Here is a 20295-nt window from a genome sequence, read left to right as displayed (position 1 = left end):
CACATCAACCACACAACCCCCCTTAACAAGACCCCCACCAACAGCACTCCATACACAATCACCCATCAATACTCAAACTACCTAAAAGTCTTATCAACATCCCCGTACCTCTCTCTCCATAATTTCCAGGTACCTGTCTAATTCCAATTTAAAACTTATCTACTTTTTCTGCTGCCACTACCTTTCCAGAGAGACCATTCCATGCATGAACTACTCTCTGAGTGAAAGTCCCTACCTTACTACCATCTTAACTCTCCTCTTCTTTACTCTCAAGCTATGACCCCTGGTCCTGTCACTGTCCACTCTGTTGAATAATTCATCTGCACTTATTTTATCAATACCTTTCATTATCTTATACATGTCTATCATATATCCTCGCAACCTCTATCATATCTTCAATCTCCTTTCTAGTGTATAAAGCCCCGTCTCCTTCAACCGCTCATCATAGCTGAGTCTATGCCCGAAATCAATCTAGTAGCCCTACGCTGAACCCTCTCTATGGCATCTATGTCCTTCCGGAATTGTGGTGACCAAAACTGCACAAACTATTCTAGATGTGGCCGTCACTAAATTCCTGTTCAATGTTAACACCACCTCTTTTGATTTTTAATTGATCCCCCTCCGAATACAACCTAAAACCCTATTTGCTCTCCCTATAGCTGCCTGGCACTGTGCTGACTGCTTACCTCCCATATCTATTACCACCCCCAGATCCTTCTCATGTGTGACACGCTCAAAAATTACCCCATGCATCCTGTAATCTCTATTTTCATTGTTCTTTCCCATCCCCAACACCTTACACTTGCTCAGGTTAAATTCCATCTGCCAGTCTTTTGCCCATTCCATACATGTATCAATACTCTCTTGTATCTGTTCACCACCCCCTCTGCGATTCACCTTTTTACCTCCAAGATAAATCATTATGAATGAACCTCTAACTTTGTTTGGATTTCGTGAAAAAACACGAATAAGTGGGGAAAATAATTTTGCTTTGTTTTTAATTTACAAGCTTAATGGTTCATTGAATGCCATCCATCCCAGGATTCCAAATATCAAAGTATTTATCTCTCATTATCCTATCCGAAGCCTGATAGGATGGCAGCCGGTTATTGCCGGCACCCTGAATAAATTACAAATTCCTGCCCAAACTAACTCACCAACGCACACTTCCCAAGTGTGATGAAGGCAACTTATACATCATAAAGTGAAAGCATCTGGCAATTGTACAGCAAAAGACATTACAAGCATATACACCAATTTAGTGTCACAGAATATCGGGAGGGATGCACCATGTGGATAAAGATATCCTTGATGTTTCATTTGTCTGGGATATGACATCTGGTAGATGAAACTCGACATGATAATAATGACGATGAAGATGCACCAAACTTCACAGCCTTCTCTGCTTTCAAAGTGGCTGCAGTAGGCTACATTGGTGACTTTGTTTCAAGGATGGTGCAAGAGCATATTCAGTGGGCGACCAGCTCTCATGGGGGGGAAAAAAAATAAGGGACACTCAGGCAGGGGTGAAGTGGGCTGAAACAGGTGAATCCAACTGAAGCTATGAGGTTTTAAATATTTAAATACACCAAAGATGGCATCCAGAGCATGTTGAGGTCACAGAATATGTCTGGCTCGCTGCTTGCTGTGCTGCACAAAGACAGAGCATGCCTGACATTATTTCTTTCTCTGATTTGTACGAATAAATGTAATAACACAAACAGGAAATGTAGAGCAAATGTACAAACTTATTGTAAGTGCAACTTTGACGATCTTATTCTATCATCACTTTTATATGCCTGGTGTTGGTTTAATGGTTAGAGTGGTGGGCTTGGGATGCTTGAGTCCTGAGTTCAAATCTTGCTTTGCTATTGAATTAATACCAGGTGGGGTTAACTCAGCCTGTCATCCTTCTGAGGTTGGCAAAATGAGTACCAGCATGATGGTATCCGGTGTTGGAGTGGTGACCTGTCCAGGATTGTGCCCAATAACCCAGGAGACTGCTTTGGCAGCACCAATGCTCTGCACAGAGTATGGTCCCAATGGATGGGATGGATGGATTGCTTTTGTCACAGACATCTCATTGGAAAATAAAACAATGAAAGCAACCGAACAAATTTAGTAACTTTGCTTTTATTTTTAATTCTTATGACTGCATGACCTTTCCCTTCCCCCACCCCTCCTTCAACACCAGGCATATAAAATGAGTGCTGTCAGACCCTGATATTCACGGTTGCGCTATCCTGTATTCTCGGTTCATAAAATGTGACCAGCTTCTACATTCGTGGCCCTGTGCTTCACGTATTCACGGTTCCGCTATCCTGTATTCGCGGTTCAATAAATGTGACCAGCTTCTACATCCCTGGCCCTGTTCTTCACGTATTCATGGTTCTTCGCAGACGTACTCGCAGTTTTTCGTGGGCATATTTGCGGTGTTTTCTCAGATTTTCGTGGGCGTATTCAAGGTTTTTTGCAGGCGTATTCGTGGTTTTTATGACCTGCTACATTCGCAGCCCTGTGCTTCACATATTCTTGGTTTTTTACTGGCATATTTGCGGTTTTTCACTGGATTTTTTTCCCCTAATGAATCATGAACCGCTGGGAACCTATCCCCCTTTTTCCCAATGAAACAATTCCCCGACATTCGCGGATTTGGCATTCACTGCATTTTTCAGGAATTTATCCCCCGTGATTGTCGAGGTCCAACAGTACATGCATATCCTTGCTGGCAATCTTGCTTTTTGTTCAGTTCACAGATACAGTACTTTCAAAAATGCTGTGACAAACTTGTAAATACACTTTTCATTGTTTTCTCAACAACTAAAGCATTATAAATGAGCAAACAATTTCTTTTTTAGTAAAAAAAAATAGTACTGATGACGCCACATGAACACTTTTGGAAACCTTTAGGCAACCTTATTCCCTATCGTCTTCCCCAAGCGATTACATGCATGACTATATCATCATATAAAGCAAACAGCTGTGTCAATAAATTGTGAACACTTCCTAATTATGCCCTTTCTCAAATGCATTCCTGGCAATGTCGAGTTGTTAGTAGACAAAGCTGAATCACACATATGTAAATGTATAAAAACAGTGAGATGGCCAAGAGGTACACACACTCACCTCTAAGCTGTCTAACCTGGGTTTTTTTAAAATTAATTTACTTTTGTACCTTTATCAACTATGTATTCAAGAGATTACAGAAAGTAGAAGTCAGGCTCATGGAAGAGCGAGAAAACTAAACAAATCAGGATGCAACAGAACAAAAAGAACAGCAGAGAAGGACAAAATCGAGGAAGACTTGGACAAACAGTTGGCGGCTGGCTTTAGAGGCCAACTTAACCGTGGTTTTCCCAAGAAAGATCATGGCTGATAGTGAGACCCAGGAGTTTAAGTGACTGAACTTCCTCAAGGGGATTATTGAGAATGTGCATGGGGTGAGGGGAGAGGGGTGCCAGATGGTCCTGAGAGAGAGAGAGAGAGAGAGAGAGAGAGAGAGAGAGAGAGAGAGAGAGAGAGAGAGAGAGAGAGAGAGAGAGAGAGAGAGAGAGAGAGAGAGAGAGAGAGAGAGAGAGAGAGAGAGAGAGAGAGAGAGAGAGAGAGAGAGAGAGAGAGAGAGAGAGAGAGAGAGAGAGAGAGAGAGAGAGAGAGAGAGAGAGAGAGAGAGAGAGAGAGAGAGAGAGAGAGAGAGAGAGAGAGAGAGAGAGAGAGAGAGAGAGAGAGAGAGAGAGAGAGAGAGAGAGAGAGAGAGAGAGAGAGAGAGAGAGAGAGAGAGAGAGAGAGAGAGAGAGAGAGAGAGAGAGAGAGAGAGAGAGAGAGAGAGAGAGAGAGAGAGAGAGAGAGAGAGAGAGAGAGAGAGAGAGAGAGAGAGAGAGAGAGAGAGAGAGAGAGAGAGAGAGAGAGAGAGATATTTGTCAGGATGGAAAGACGTATTCTAAGTGTTTGACCAGCTTGTGATTTTGTCAAGGTCTCAAGAGAAGGAAGAGGTTGCAGCCTGCCTCTCTGAAGGATGAGGGATGTCACGGCAGAGAGTGGAGTCATCAGCAAATAGATAAAGCAGATTTTCCAGGTAGTTAGAGAGATCATTGATGAAGATTGGGAATAGGACTGCGACCAGAACACTGCCTTTGTTTAGAGAGCATGGCAGGATGCCAGATTGTATAGTAAGCATGAGATATGTCCAGAGAGACAGCTCTGATCTCATGTCTGACATTGAGAGCCATCATTTGTTGGATAAGTAGAAGCAGCATGTCCAAGGTGGAGTGACCTGGTTGATTCTAAATTGGTGATCTGAGATAAGGCTGGTGGAGAAAAGAAAGAATGTCATATCAACTACGATGATGGATTGCATAACCTTGCTGATGATTAGAACTAAGCTGATAGATCTGTAGTTCAGGGAATCGGTTTTTGCATCTTTTATGTAATGCAGTGATGTTGGCTGATTTACAACCAGATGGAAGATGATCTGGGGAAAATTATAAGGTGAAAAGGGCAGAGAGAGAATGTGCAAGAGCAGCATTCCTGGGGGTTGGGAGGTGTGAGATCAGTACACGGACACTGATAAATTGAGTTCTTGATGAAAAGAGCAACTTCACCACTAGGGCGGGATTCAGGCCTATCAAATCGGAAAAGAGACAATAGCCATTGAGAGCCAATAAGGAGTCAGGGAGGTCCTGTGGGAGGAAGGATTCTGTAAAACAGATGATGTCTGGCCTGTCAGCAGCAGCCTGGATTTAGATATGTCAGGATGGAGAGGAGGTGGGGGATGTTTGAGGTGGAGGAGGCATTGCGAGAGTGTGGGACAGGTGAGAGGCTTGGAGGATGAGCGACGGGGGGGGGGGGGAGGAGTTTGGGAAGGTGTGGGATGGAGGAGAAGATGGTATGGGCGTGATGGGAGAGAGGATGGGAGGGTGCGGGGTGGGGGGATAGATGGGAAGGGACGGTATGAGGGGAAAGATATGAGGGGTGGGACGAGGGGAAGCAAAGAGGGGGAAGCAGGATGATGGGGAAGCTGAGAGTGGGCAGTTTGAGAGGGAAGCAGAGAGGGGGAAGCATTAAGTGAGTCCGTTGAGGGGGGAAGAATTGAGTAAGTCGTTTGAGGAGGAAGAATTGAGTGAGTCGTTTGAGGGGAAGCTTTGGGGAGGTGGGTGAGGGGGAAACTTGGAGAGGGTGGGTTGAGAGGAAAGCATGGAGAGGGTGGGTTGAGTGGAAAGCTTGGATTGGTCGAGGTGAGAGGGAAGCTTGGAGAAGATGAGATGAGGGGGAAGCTGGAGAAGGTGGGTGATGGTGGTGGGAGGGGGGGTACAGAAAGGGGGGGTGGGACATGAAGTGGACGGATGCTGAAGAGGGGGACACATATAGAAAGGGTGGGGTTGGAAGGAGGTAGGCTTGTAGGAGATTTGGCGGATGGTGCTGATGGAGAGGTTTGACACTAAAAATGTGAAGTGGATTTGATTGTTGTGCACAGATCACCTCTGCAAACTGGACTTCTCAAGATTCCCATATTTAACATTCTGAGATAAAGGCTATCGGATGGGTGGAAAGAATTTTGGTGAAAAGCACGGAAAAATGTCAAACTGCAGGAACTGGAGGAAAGATGATAGATCAAGCGCTTTGGTGAGAGACATGTTTGCAAAATATGCTTGTGAAGAAGAGGAAGAATATATTGTGATGAACAAGAACACTTGGGTTGATGATGCCAGAGAAATAAGGGATGTGAAGCATTTTAATGCTTTAAAATACTTTTATAGGAAGAAGGAAGAAGGAAGAAGTGTTTTCTTCATTGAAGATATCAAAGAAATGATAGAGGAAGAAGAGAGATTACAGAAAGTAGAAGGAGAAGAAAAGAATAAAATCATGTTTTGGAGTGAAATAATTTTTTGGGCGTTTTTTGTTTTTTGAAGCGAGGGGGTAACAGGATAATGTTGAAAAGGCAGAAAGGACAAAAAATTTCCAGGAAAAACAGAGAAACGAAAGGACAAAACAATGTCAAAACCGAGACAATTGAATTCCTGACTATCAGAGTAGGCCTCGCTGACTATCAGAGTAGGCCTCGGCTACATGAAACAACAAATTCAACAATATCAAGAACAAGGTACAAGTTATCACAGAAAATATTCGAAGAAAATACGAACAGCGCACAGGGACAAAAATATAACAGAAAAAACACGATGTATCCTGTTCGGAAAACTTAACTTTCATTGAGGTGGAATGAGTCAGCTGTAGATGTGACATTCACATGGAGCAACCCTGAACCGGTCAGTATATGGATCACCTGTCCCACCTTTTCTCTGTAGGAAGTGTTCTGTCAGTGGAGGCCAGCAGGGATTCATCTGAACAAGGCCAAATGTGTCTGTTTGGCTGATTCACTTGTTGATTTTGGTTATCGTATTGATGTGACCGGTTTTGAGCCGGTGAAATAGTCCATCCATGGTGGAGGCATCCACACCTCAGAATACTTTGCAACTCAAAGGTTTCCTCGGAATGTTGAATTATGACCATCGGTTCTTGCCAAGTGTTGCCACAGTTATTGAACCGTTTCCTTCGTAAAGGCATAAGCATGGAAGTGCGGTGTGGAGCGGAGTTAGGCTTTCCAGGAGGCAAAGCGCTTGATTACATTTGTTGATGTTTTGATTCACTATAGTAGTGATAAAGCCCTTGTCCAATCGGTAGATGCTTCATCATATGGAGTTGGGGCTGTACTGTCACGTGGAAAACAGTAGTCAACGTCCTGTTCGTGTTGTTTGTGTCGAGATCGCTTCAGCTGGCAGACTGTAATTATGTGCAGATTGATAAAGAAGGGCTAGCCATCATTTTTGGAAGGAAACATTTTCACCAGTATGTTTATGGACGTCAGGTTGTAATACATATTGACAACAAGCCTTTTTTGGGGGGTTGTTGGGTGAAAACAAGCTTTTACAGCAGTTGGTTGGGTTATTTGTTGGTGTATTACTCTCAGTGCATGTTCGTAAACTTTGAGGTTCAAACCTGGTAAGGCCGGTGGTAATTGTGACACTTTAATTGTGACCCAAGGGAAGGTTACCAGATACCCCAAAGGTACCCGAGTTTGAGTTTGTCCGGCAGTTGATGCACAATCTTTCAGAACCAATCACAGCATCACAGATATGAGACCGGACGAGAAAGGAGCCCTTGTTGTGTCAGGTGTATCATTCCGTATAGACAGGTACGGTTGGCCAAATAAATCACTGTCCCATGAGTTGTGACCGTTTTTCCATAAACAAGCAGAACTCGGCATTGACAACGAATAGCGAGTGCAATGTGTGGGTAAATAGAGTGATTGTACCCAAACTAGGTCGAGCTCGGTTGTTTGGAGAATTCCACGAGACTCATCCTGGAGTGGTATGCATGAAAGGGTTAACCAAACCATGCAGATCCATTTATGGGACAAATGCTTTTTGTTGCAGTCGATGCTTTCCCAGAAGTTGTAGAGATTAGGATCGTACTCTCAAATTCAATATCGACAAAGGCAACAATATTTAGTACATCATGGCTTTCTTCAAAACTCATGGTTTAGTGATTTAGTCGAACATTTGGTCTCAGACAAGAGCACCTGTTTTTCTTCTGCTGAATTCAGGACATTTTACCATTGTAATGGAATCCTCAGCTCAATTACATCCTGCCAGTAACAGTTTTGCAGAATGTTTGGTAAGATTTTTAAAACAGTCCGTGAAAACGATGTCAACGGACACGGATGAGTTGTTTCACAAAGTTGCTTGGTTTCAGCTAAGGCATAATGCTGCAACTCATGCAGTCACTGGAGTTTCTCCAACACAGTTGTTATTTCAAAGAAATGTAACATTGCCTTTTGATTTGATCAAACCCAGGTTGTATGTACAGGTAGGAAAGTATCAGGAAAAGCAGTGGTTTCATAGTGGAACCTCGAGAAATTTATAGGAACAGCTAAATGTGTGTGTCAGGAATACAGCATAGGAGCACCATGGATACCAGCAGTTGTTTTTGAAGCAAACTGGCCCTGTATCATATCACGTTGTAAATGAGTCGGGCCAAACATTTCAATGTCATGTTGATCAGTTGCATACTCAGGAATTTGATAGATAGACCAGGGTTGGACACAGTTGTTGATGTGCAGTCAACAACAATGGTAACACTAATACCCACAGCAAATGTCACACCTTCAGTGGGTGTTGAGTCTTCTGTAACACCTGTACGATGTTCGGGATGAATATCCAAACCACCAGAGGACTTGAATGATTATGTTGTCCAACTCGAGGGAAGGGTATGTACAGTAATTTATGATATTAATAATCGACAAGGGATTGTGGTTTGTCGCGTTCTGTATGGTGTGCACAGTATCTGCCTGGGATGCAGAGTAAAGATGTGCTGATCATTTCTTGGAACCATCCGTCATTCTTTTGTCTTTGCTGTCCCACGGACATAACACGATATTAACTAGAATGGCACATAGTAGAGCACATACATATTTAATCGGCTTGTTCTTGTCACCTAATCGACTCATCCACCAACTTTTGTTATAACTCGTCCACAACTTTTTGAGACATCGTGTTATATATAGTTTTTGGCCCCATCTCTCAATGGTGAAGAATCACTTTTTTAAATCCTACTATTCCAATCCGAATCTTCACCAAAATCTAATCACTTCGTCCTTGTCACACACCAAACCTGTCCACCAAATTTCATCCAAATCCTTGCACAACTTTTTGAGATACACTGCTCATAGACAAGCAGACAGACAGGGGTGAAACATAACCTCTGTCCACCTTCGGTGGCAGAGGTAACTCAAACGGCACTTGGTAGAGCGCATACCTCTGCCAGATGAACAGTTTTACGTTTTGTATCCCACCGATAGGCCGGATCTGCATCCGAACCTGAACCAAAATCAAATCAGCTTGTTGTTGTCACTTCACCAACTCATCTGCTCACAAACAAACAAACAAACAAACAATCAAGATGTCACACACAGGACGAAACTTGTAAAATCCCTGAAACAAGTTTGACCTTCAAAATAATGGGTGATAGACTTCAATGACCAAAAAGGCAAATCCTCTTCAAATTTCAAGTCAATCGGGTGAAAATTAAGGATTTTCGGAATTCCACCAACAAGTTTGGCCTATGTTGACCTTTGGTCTATGTTGGCCTCAACAATAAATGGTGGTTGAACTCGGTGACCTTATATTACGCGAATCCTCTTCAAATTTCAAGTCAATCAGACGAAAACTGAGGATTTTAGAAATGTAGCGCCAGCAGAGTACCTGCTCTACGGACGAGCTTGTTCCAAGCACGTTCTGCTGACGCACACCTTTATTTGGGCGTTGTGTTTGGGCGACAAAAAAACCCTCTGTGTTTATGGCCTGATTCACTGAATATTTTATAAATCAATCTTGGGAGAAAACCTCTCCCAACCCAGATGTCTGACGACTGCAGCGGAAATAATAAGGATTTTCTCCGATCTGTTCCCTGCTTGAGCTGTACAGCTCCCTACTTCAGTGATTAAACCAATGAACCCCTATTTTGTGTAATTCATAACCATGTCGGTGATTGTTCTCTCAGTTTAGCATTCTGTATCTTTCATCTCGGTCTGAACACCCACCGACTCAGTTCGGACGTCAACCGGGCCCTCAGTTTTGGACTTGCTCTCAACCACTTTTACAGGAGTCGTAGTTTTCTTCATTTTGGGGACCATCCGGACAGCCTCAGCATAAGTCAGTTTCTCCTGTGTCTTCACCTGTTGGATCTGGGTAGCTCTTTGGAATTCAGGGCATCCTCTGAAGGCTGCACTGTGGTCTCCACCACAATTACCACAACACATTTCTCCACGAGTACAGCTTCCGTATTCGTGCTTTCCATTATATTTGCTGCAGCACTGTTTGCCCCTCCAGGCTGGAGAAGTATGACCAAACTTTTGGCACTTGTAACATCTTAAAAGGAGCTGGAATGTATTCCTGTGCAGTGAAGACTTGATATTCCAGGAAAACTTTTGGAGGAAGGACTGGGTTATCAAAAGACAGAACCACCGAGGTAGTATTGACTTTGACCCCGTCCCTGACCGTGACGAGACGGCGGGTGTCAACAATTCCCACATCTGTGAAAAGGCTCTTGATGTCATCGAACGGCGGCAGACGAAAAGGTGAGTGATAGGAGCGAGGGACTGAAAAAGGCGGAAATGAACGAAAGACGCGCGTCTGACCTGTGTGATGAGAGACCTGGCCTGTAAGACCTCATTGAGGGAGTGATCCCTCCAAGGACCACCTGTTGGAGGCACTGTCTATGTTGAAGACACTGAAGCAGAGGAGAGCCTCATTGGGAAGCAGAAGCATTTCCTCATCCTGAGTGTCATCTGAGCCGACCTGAAGCAATGTGTGGCTTCAAAGTGTTGCAGGAATTGCTCTGGTTCGTTCGTTGGCGAAGTTTTAGAACCCTTCCAGAGAGATAGGGGTGGTGGTGAAGTGTCAGTCTTGAGGCCTGTGGCTGGGGCGAGGCCATTGGAACGTCAACTCAAACAAGCCTGAATTCTTCTTCTTCCCCCCCCCCCTCCTCACCTTTCTCGTTTACACATTATTTTCTTTATATGCTGTTCATCTTTCGGCTGCTCATTCGTTATGATCCGCATACTGATTTGGCACAGGTTTTACGCCGGATGCCCTTCCTGACGCAACCCTGGTCGCCTCTTACGACACAGGGATCAGGATTTGGGTTTCGCCATGATTCCGGGCTGCTTTACACCCTGCCCAGTGCAGAGCCCCCGTCCTCAAGCGATCCTCCAACCCAAGCCTCCGAGTCGCCGGATTACAGGCGCACGCCACTACGCCCGGATACATTATTTTCTTTATATCTTGCCAAATATTATTTTGTTATTTTGCTCCTCCCCCCCCCCCCCTCTCCCTTGGGATTACCTCGAGATACCTGGTGGGCCGTAGAATTGTCTGTCTTGTCCAGTTTGTCTTGGCGCCTGTCTGTCCTTTAATGTCTTAATTATTATCGCTGAATATATTTTATTATGTTCCTTTTATTTTTTTTTGTAACATGGTCTATTCATTACTTTGTGGTATATACCCTGTGTTGCGTGTCCTGAATAAAACATTTTGCATTTATTTCTCTGTTTTGTATTTTGTTTTGCATTGTTGGATTTGCATACGATGCTGTATGTTGAGGAGTGTGGTATGTGAATCGGCATCAGCATGAGAATGTTAACGTCGCTCGGTCACATCTGACTGCTGATACAGCGCGACCGCACGCGGGGGTACGTATTGGTCTCCCGAGAACATCAATCAGGACCTCCGGAACAAGAGGCGGTACCCCGAGGCCTTCAACCGAGGGCGAGGTCGAAACAATACCTCAGAATTAGTCACACGCCCCGGAGCCCGCCAAAAATACGAGGCATTCACCACCCTCTCCCATTGGTCAACTGATTTTACACGTGATGAAAATGTCGCCGGCTCTGAGGTTTTTTTTGGCACCGGACGCATCTCCCAATTCATTATAATCAGTGAAGCCATTTTAATTGGGTTGTCAGGGTTTAATGATGTTAAGGGGCATCAGAAGGCGAATCTTTCGCCATTAGTTTGTAATAGCGCTCTTCGGGGGTGGAGGGGATCTTTAATACTTTGGAAGGTTCCGACCACCCTTCGGTACTCTTCCTAGCTCGATTAACTAGTCATCGTCATTAACTAGTCAGGTAGAATCCGGGAAAGCCAATTACACCCTCGACACTCAAAACCGTGTGGTAATGGCGATCGCCCGAGCTCCCTGGGGCGGGCCGCCACATCCGCCATGCCGCCACATCCGCCATGCCGCCACATTTAATTTGACAAGTACCTCACAAACGGGAATATTTTCGGATTTTAAAATTATTTTCCTACAGACAAGCGGAAAATCGGGAAGAAACCGACGGACAGGGATACATTGTTATGTTCGAAATTGAGATGTACATCGACAATCCAGCCACGTCGGCACGTTTCTACAGACGCACGTAATTTTAAGCAGTTTATATATTTATTTTTTTTCAAATCTCGTTCGAATATCCTCAGACTGGGTGTTTCTGTTGTTATTTTTTTTTGGTATTAATTTTCGTGGAATGACATCAAATAAATATTTCGGTTTGGTATGGTCGAAGTGAAAAAAAAATGGGAAATTAATTTTGCGCGCGAGATTTTAGCCGTTGGCGCTTCCTTTGGTTTTTTTTTTCCTCCCGTTTCCGTGTGACTTTTCCCTTATTAATTCCTCACAGGAACTGAGGTGAATTGTACCACGACCAAACGTTTGTACCCATCCGTTCACTTCCAAAATGAATTGGTCTTGGGATGCTGAAGAAAAGGACATTTCTCTGAATGGTGAGGCTTGAAGAATTCCTTTTTTTTTTTACCTCGTTATCGTAATTCGGTTGAATTGCTTCAGCCATTTTGTTCTGGTTGAGACTTGAGAGAGGACAGGGCGTTCATCGCATTGATATAATGCATTCCATTTGTTGAATCTATTTCTGTACATACATCAAACTATTTTTTTGAATCTATTTCTGAGACGAACACACCTGTTTGAGTGTTGGTCGATGCATATATATATATATATATATATATATATATATATATATATATATATATATATATATATATATATATATATATATATATGTACACGTGGCAAGTTGAAGGCGCCAAAAACGGGTTGGTAGGAATCGAAAGCTGGTTTTTTTTTCAAAAAAAACCTTTTTCTTGCAATGAAAATAGAGATTACAAGTCTGGACACGGCGATGGGTCACGAGTAATGGACACGGTTCGCATTTTTTATTTTTTGACCTTCGAGGTGACGCCACGGAAAAACTGGCGGGAATCGGGAAAAACGTAAATGATGAAGGTTGTAGTACTCGAAGAGAACTACAAATCGACCACGAATTGCTAAATCCTAAACGTAGTTCACCTTTTTTACCCCTCAGCCCGAATTGGGCTAAGGGGTATTGTCGTCACAGGCGTTGCCCGGGCGTCCGTCCGTCCGTCAACTTTTGGTTTCCGTCAATTTCGAGGAGAACGCCTTGTCCGATTAAATCCATTTTTGCAGTGTGTGTTGGGGCTGGGTAGAGGAAGGTTCCTTTCGATAATCATTGCGATGCGATATCCAATATGGCGGCTATGGCAGCCATCTTGAATTTGGTTTCCGGACAATAACTTGAGAACGGCTTGACTTATTGATTTCATTTTTGTGTGATATAATGGGGGTGTTTAGAGGAAGGTTCCTTTCGATATTCAGCGCAATCCGATATCCAATATGGCGGCGAGAGCAGCCATCTTGAATTTGGTTTCCGGACAATAACTTGAGAATGGCTTCACACATTGATTTTATTCTGGCGAGGTATAATGGGGTTGAGTAGAGGAAGGTTCCTTTCCAAAATGGGCATGCTGCGATTATCACTGTTGCCGCCACGGCAGCCATCTTGAAATTGGTTTCCGTCAATTTCGAGGAGAACGCCTTGTCCGATTAAATCCATTTTTGCTGGATGTGTTGGGGTTGAGTAGAGGAAGGTTCTTTTCGAAAATGGGTGTGCTGTGATTTTCAATATGGCCACCATCTTGAAATTGGTTTGCGTTAAGGGGCTGAGGGGTTACGCCCGCTTTGCGGTGATATTTTCCATTTTTTTATGGCAGGAATCGGGAAAAACGTAAATGATGAAAGTTGTAGTAGTTGAAGAGAACTACAAATCGACCACGAATTGCTAAATCCTAAACGTAGTTCGCCTTTGTAATTTTTTTATGGCGGGAATCGGGAAAAACGTAAATGATGATGTTGTAGTACTCGAAGAGCACTACTTGCATACCAACTTTCATTCGAAACAGTTGAAAACCCGAGGAGCTCAATGCCCAATTTATGGATTTTTTTGACATTTTCTAAGTTCGTGACCTTGTGACCTTGACCTTGGGACGAAAATGAAAAATCGAGCTCCGTGGGGCTATGCAGGTGCCATTGGGCTAACCAAATACCGAAACCCCTGCCAGATTCGACAACCCCCCTCGGAGAAGATGTAACTTGAAACCGGCTACCCCCTAAAAACACGTTTTTTGGGCGTGGCTCTGCCCATAATGGGAGCACCATGCCCATTCTCAGGAAAACACAACTAGATCATGATATAAACCTCCCACCCAAACATATCATTTTTCCAGTCTATTCTGAAAAGGTTTGTCGACACCAACAAAAGCCTGGTGTTGGCTTAGCAGTTAGGGTGGCTGGCTTGGGATCTCAGGGCCCTGAGTTTGAGCCACATTTTCCCCATTGAATTAACACCAGCTGGGGTTGACAGCCTGTTATCCTTCCGAGGTCGGCAAAATGAGTACCGGGAGCTATGCTCGGGACAGACAGACAGACAGACACCCATAACGAATATAGTGGTCACTTACTGACTCGTGAACCAACAGGATGCAAGGGGTAATTTTGGAGCGTGTCACACAGGAGAAGGATCTGGGGTTGGTGATAAATATGAGGAAAGCAGGAAGCACAGTGCCAGGCAGCTAGAGGTAAAGCAAATAGGGTTTTAGACTGTATTCGGAGGGGGATCAATTATAAATCAACAGAGATGGTGTTAACATTGTACAGGAATTTAGTGAAGGCCACATGTAGAATATTGTGTGCAGTTCTGGTCACCACAGTTCTGGATGGACATCGATGCCATAGAGAAGGTTCAGCGCAGGGCTACTCGGTTGATTCCGGACCGAGCTAGACTCAGCTATGAGGAGCGGCTGAAGGAGACGGGGCTTTATTCACGAGAAAAGAGGCGGTTACGAGGAGATATGATAGAGATGTTTAAGGTAATGAAAGGTGTCGATCAAATAATTACAGATGAATTATTCAACTGAGTAGACAGTGATAGGACCAGAGGCCATAGCCTGAGGAGGAGGAGGAGGAGGATATTGGCACCACACTCTGTGCAGAGCGTCGGTGCTGCTAAAACAGTCTCCTTGGCTATTGGGCACAATCCTGGACAGGTCGCCCCTCCGACGCAGGATACCAACAAGTTAGCAATCATGTTGCCGACCTCGGAAGGATGACAGGCCGAGTCAACCTCAACCACACCTGGTATTAATTCAACAGCTGAGCAGGATTTGAACTCAGGACCCTCGGATCCAAAGCCTGCCACCCTAACCATTAAGCCAACACCATGCATATAGCCTGAGAGTAAAGAAGAGGAGAGTTAAGACAGTAGTAAGGCAGGGGTCTTTTACTCAGAGAGTAGTTAATGCATGGTATGGTCTCCCGAGAAAAGTAGTTGCAGCAGAAAAAGTAGATAAGTTTAAATGAGAATTAGATAGGTACCTGGAAGTTATGGAGATAGAGGGGTATAGGGATGTTGACAGGACTTTTAGGTAGTTTGAGCATTGATGAGTGCTGTTGGTGGGGGTCTCATCAAGGGGTTTTGTGTGGTTGATGTTGCGTGTTTTTTTTTTACCAAGCCCATGTCCCCTCCCCCGAGGGGAAGAAAAAAATATTTACAAAGAAATACAAAAAAATAATAATATATATCCAAAAGCTACAAAAACTTTAAAAAATAGACAAGTATAAAAAAGCACAAAAACTTGAAATTCACAGCCCTATGAAAAAAAAAATAAGCAACAGGGGACCATGCAGCCGTAAATAATGCAGCAAGCAAATGGGTTAACCAAACGTGGTGAAAACACTATTCGAGAGGTTGTCAGTGACACAAAATGCACTAGAATACTGAGAAAGTCGTTTATTGACTTATGGTGGATTTTCAGATGTTCAGAACTCCACTCAAATGTCCACTTACAGTCTAATACTCGATGGACTCATCTCAACGATCGTGAAGCACCACACGAGCAGAGATCAATCAAACTAGCATGGCCAAGATTTGACGGATGAGTCACTTCATGTGATTGAGCTCGGCATTGTATTCCCCACAGGCTTTCTTGGCCTTTCAGATGAGATCTCTCGGTGGATCAAACTTCTGAAACGGGTTTTACTAAAGAAGTTGGTGTTGCATGTGAGGAGAGAAAGCAGGGTGACCTCATTTGACAAGCGCCCATGGAAATCGGTCTTGTTCTTGTGAATTTGTGAGAAGATACATTCCTTTTCGGCATTACTGTGGGGCAGGACAAGTACGTGCTGACCACTGTAAACAGAAGGCGAAATCGTGGTTCCCCATATGCCCTTCTCATCAACCATATCTCACGCCAGGTCTTCTCCAACCTTTAGTTTGGATCGGAAACGGCTGTATCTGGCAGTATTCTGTATGCCATGTACTCATATAGATTATCTTCCTCACTCAACAGCTTGCCTTTCAATACGGCGAAACTTTAAACAAAATATCTAACCATCAAATTCAGTTTCTCTTCGTATGGAAAAGTCAACGAGTTATACATAGCACATCACATCATCCTGAAGTGGGGCATGGGAGAGTGCGTAATTGAATACCTCTTGATCAAATTTACGACAATAATCTTCGATTTTCACAATCTCAGATGGTAAGAGATCAGCGTGTCGCATCAGATTGGTCGTTTGAAAATCCAAGAAAGGTTTGTCCTGAATCAAATCTGGATCATCAACATCTACTTTGCTGAGTTCCTTTCCATGATATGCCTCTTCTTTCAGAAAATGACCCAACAAACCTTGTAGAAATGTCAGTTCTGTCTTGGTGCAATGAATTTTAGGTTCCTCAAATGTAAAGATCTTGATGGTGTCCTCATTCTCCTCCTCCTCCTCCTCCTCCTCCTCCTTCATATGCAGCACAAGGCTGCGGGTAGCATCAATGGCTGAGGGCACAGTTGTGCCGCAGATGCAATGCCCTATTACCAGTACACTTGTACTCATTTCCCCGAGGCTGTGGGGAGCATCATTGGCTGAGGGCACAGCTGTGCCGCAGATGCAATACCCTATTGCCAGTACACTGGTACTCATTTTGCCGACCTCGGAAGGATAACAGGCTGAGTCAACCCCAGCTGGCGTTAATTCAGTGGTAACAGTGGCTCAAACTCAGGGCCTGGGATCCCAAGCCAGCCACCCTAACTGCTAAGCCAATACCAGGCTTTTGTTGGTGTCGACAAACGTTTTCAGAATAGACTGGAAAAATGACATAAATTTTAGTCCATGGATTTCTAAAGTGTTTTTAGAGCCGTCAAAGTCAAGGATCTTTGGTGGTATTTTGACTTGCAAAGTAACTCTTACTCTTCAGATGATAATACTATAGCAGGATCCTATTTATATGTGTCCCTGCTGAGCCATCGAGTTGATCCATACTTGAGAATCTTTCCGTACTTCTGATCACAGAATGAAGTGAATTCCTTGAACTCAACTTTTTGTTTCGTACTTTGTCAAAGTAGGAGTAGAGGTCAAGTAGGAAATGATCACTTGAGAAGCGACTTGTAAGAGTGAAGTCGTCAGATGGGTGGTTGGCCGTGTTGTGTCGTATGCGACAGTTGCATCCACCCTTGAATACATTAGGATTTTTATTCTTGAAATGTGTGCAGAATCTTGTGCATTTTCCAAGATTCAGGCTTGCATTGTCAACACTCAGAGCCACTGTGTTTTCCCATGGGATTCTATCTGCTCTATATTTCTCCGCCACTTACTCGAAGCTGCCCAATCCTGTACAGTTTGATATCAGACACATCCTCCAGAGATTTGGCGTGACTTCGCCCTGGTTCTTGTCAAAGAAGCACAATAAATGGATACATTGACTTGACTCTTGACTCACTCCCTCCATTAATTGCAAGATAGAATGGATGTAGTTTCATATAATCCAAGACCAGCTGTAGCTTGTATGGTGCTAAGGCGTGCGTGATGATCATGGGTATTTACCCCCCAAAATAGGTATTTGCTTTCTTCTCAGAAACTACACACACAATTCCGATGAAACTTCACCACGACCTTCATCACTCGTGATGGACCATAGTTTGTTCATGACATTAGAAAAATCGGGGTCTATAAGGAGGTGTTGCCCCCCAAAATATATATATATATATATATATATATATATATATATATATATATATATATATATATATATATATATATATATATATATATATATATATATATTTCCTTTCTTCTCCGAAACCACACACAATTTCGATGAAACTTGACACACAACATTTATCACTCGTGATGTGCCAAAGTTTTTTCATGGCATTAAAAAAAAAAAATTCATAGGTATTTACTTTCCTTTCGTTACAAAGTTTGTGAGTCATGCCTACCAGGTGAGCGCCCAAGGGTGTTGCCCCTATGTTTTTGTTAAACCACCTGACTATTCTGGCAAGAAGCTATAATTTTAACTGTCTGTGGTGATTGGGATGTCACCCAACTCAGAGCCATAAAAGTGCTACTCCATTAGAGGCAGATGAACACAGATCCTCATCTGTGAATACACTGCTGAAGAAGCTGTTCAATCTGTCTGCTTTCTCACGATCTAATTCACATGACTTTCCAGAATGGCCCACAACATTACTCACTCCAGATTTGGAGCTTTGAGCTTGAAATTTACGTCTGCCCAGACTCTCTTGCAATTTGAACTCAGATTCCAAACCGAGCTTGATTCATATTCTTGGCAGTTTTGTCTAGTCAGGTGCCATAACTTGTTTCTTTCCTTGGCAACTCTTCCGATAGTGAAAGCATTTTCTCTTGCTTGGGATCTGCAGTGCTGTTTCCTTATCTTTGTGTCGTGGCCTCTACTTCATGAGCCCTCATCCATCATAAATAATTTCTGCACATCAATTTGATCGATTCTTTTAACGATTTTGATGATCTGGATGAGGTCAGCTCATTCCCCCCAAAGACTCGTGTAGGCAACTTCAATGCTTTCAATCTGTCTGAATATCTTGAATGTCGAAGGAATTTTTATAGATATAATTTTTTGAATTTTGTACTTCTGGCTGGAGTGGCTGGATAACTTGGGGGCAAGTGTGTGTACCTCGAGGCCATCCTGCCAGGACTATTAAACAAGGACAAATGTGTCCAAGAGCAGTATCCTAAAGGTTTTGTCGGCTAAAAAAACAAAAAAAACAACAACTTCCGATATTTCGTCAACGTGCCTTGATTAAGCCATTAGCGAGACCCGTCATAATGTATTTACGTATTTACGATATATAGTGTATTTACGAAATTACAATACGATAAATGGAATAATCTTTAAATAGTAACGTGAACTTTTTGAAAGTTTAAAGCAAATGTCTGAATATATTTAAAAGTTCATGATAGACACTCTCAAAAGGCACCGTCAATGCGAGGATGTGTACATGTGCTTAGTATTTAAGGAGATCCGGATCTTGTATATACAAGAGCCGAGTCCTAGAGGTTAAGGTTTTGTCTTCACGAGAAGAAGAACAAGAAGAAGAAGAAGAACAACAACAACGCCGAGTTCGCTAAGCGAACGCTGCTAAAAATAGCACTGTGGGTCCCCGAAGCTCACCTGGATCAGGAGCAACGGTCGTAGCCCTCCTCAAACCTCTTTTTTATGTTGTGGACCAACATTGGTACATTACGGGTGATAAAGGTTGTGGTCAAGTTTCATCTAAAACGTTTGTGTAGTTTCTGAGAAGAAAGCAAATACTTATTTTGGTGGGCAACCCCCAGACAACAATCAGACTCTTTTATTTATTTATTTATTTATTTTTAATGTCGTGAACAAACTTTGGTACTTCATAAGTGACGAAGGTTGTGGTGAAGTTTCATCGAAAACGTTTGTGTGGTTTCAGAAAAGAAAGCAAATACATATTTTTGCAGGCAACGCCCCCCCCCCCACCCAAAGAACCCCTTAGACCCCAATTTTTTTTAATGTCGTGAAGAAACTTTGGTACTTCATAGGTGACGAAGGTTGTGGTCAAGTTTCATCGAAAACGTTTGTGTGGTTTCAGAAAAGAAAGCAAATACATATTTTGGCAGGCAACTCCCTCCCCCCCACCCAAAGAACCCCTTAGACCCCAATTTTTATCCCCCGCCGCGTGGCGGAAAGATATTGTTATCACCCGGGTCGTCCGTCCGGCTGGCTGGCTGGCTGGGTGTCAACATTTATAGCTGTGAGTGCGATAACTCATAAACTGTTTGCCATATCGATTTGAAATTTGGGTCACACATGTACCACCTGAAAAGGAAGGACCCTATTGATTTTGGGCGTGGCCGGCTCCAAGATGGCCGACTGTGGCGGCGTCAACATTTATAGCTGTGAGTGCGATAACTCATAAACTGTTCGCCATATCGATTTGAAATTTGGGTCACACATTTACCACCTGAAAAGGAAGAACCCTATTGATTTTGGGCGTAGCCGGATCCAAGATGGCTGACTGGGGCGGTCCGTCCGTCCGG

At 43.4% G+C, this 20295-nt stretch overlaps 1 protein-coding gene across 2 annotated transcripts in view; it reads left to right on the top strand.

Annotated features, from left to right (window-relative positions):
- The first annotated feature begins 12126 nt into the window (after positions 1–12126).
- The window catches only part of LOC147011961 (putative RNA-binding protein 46), a 45275-nt gene continuing 37106 nt past the window's right edge, over positions 12127–20295 (top strand). The window contains exon 1 of one of the 2 annotated variants that reach the window (XM_085857805.1): positions 12127–12332. In XM_085857805.1, coding sequence (XP_085713931.1) covers positions 12287–12332 — 46 coding nt within the window. In that variant the 5' untranslated portion in view covers positions 12127–12286. The remainder of the gene's footprint in view (positions 12333–20295) is intronic. The other variant, XM_085857806.1, reaches the window with a different exon arrangement.

The sequence above is a fragment of the Eptatretus burgeri genome, chromosome 15 (assembly GCF_056783735.1).
Source record: "Eptatretus burgeri isolate ZD-2024b chromosome 15, Ebu_testis_v1, whole genome shotgun sequence".
NCBI lineage: Eukaryota > Metazoa > Chordata > Myxini > Myxiniformes > Myxinidae > Eptatretus > Eptatretus burgeri.
This window is presented reverse-complemented; position numbering and strand designations above follow the sequence as displayed.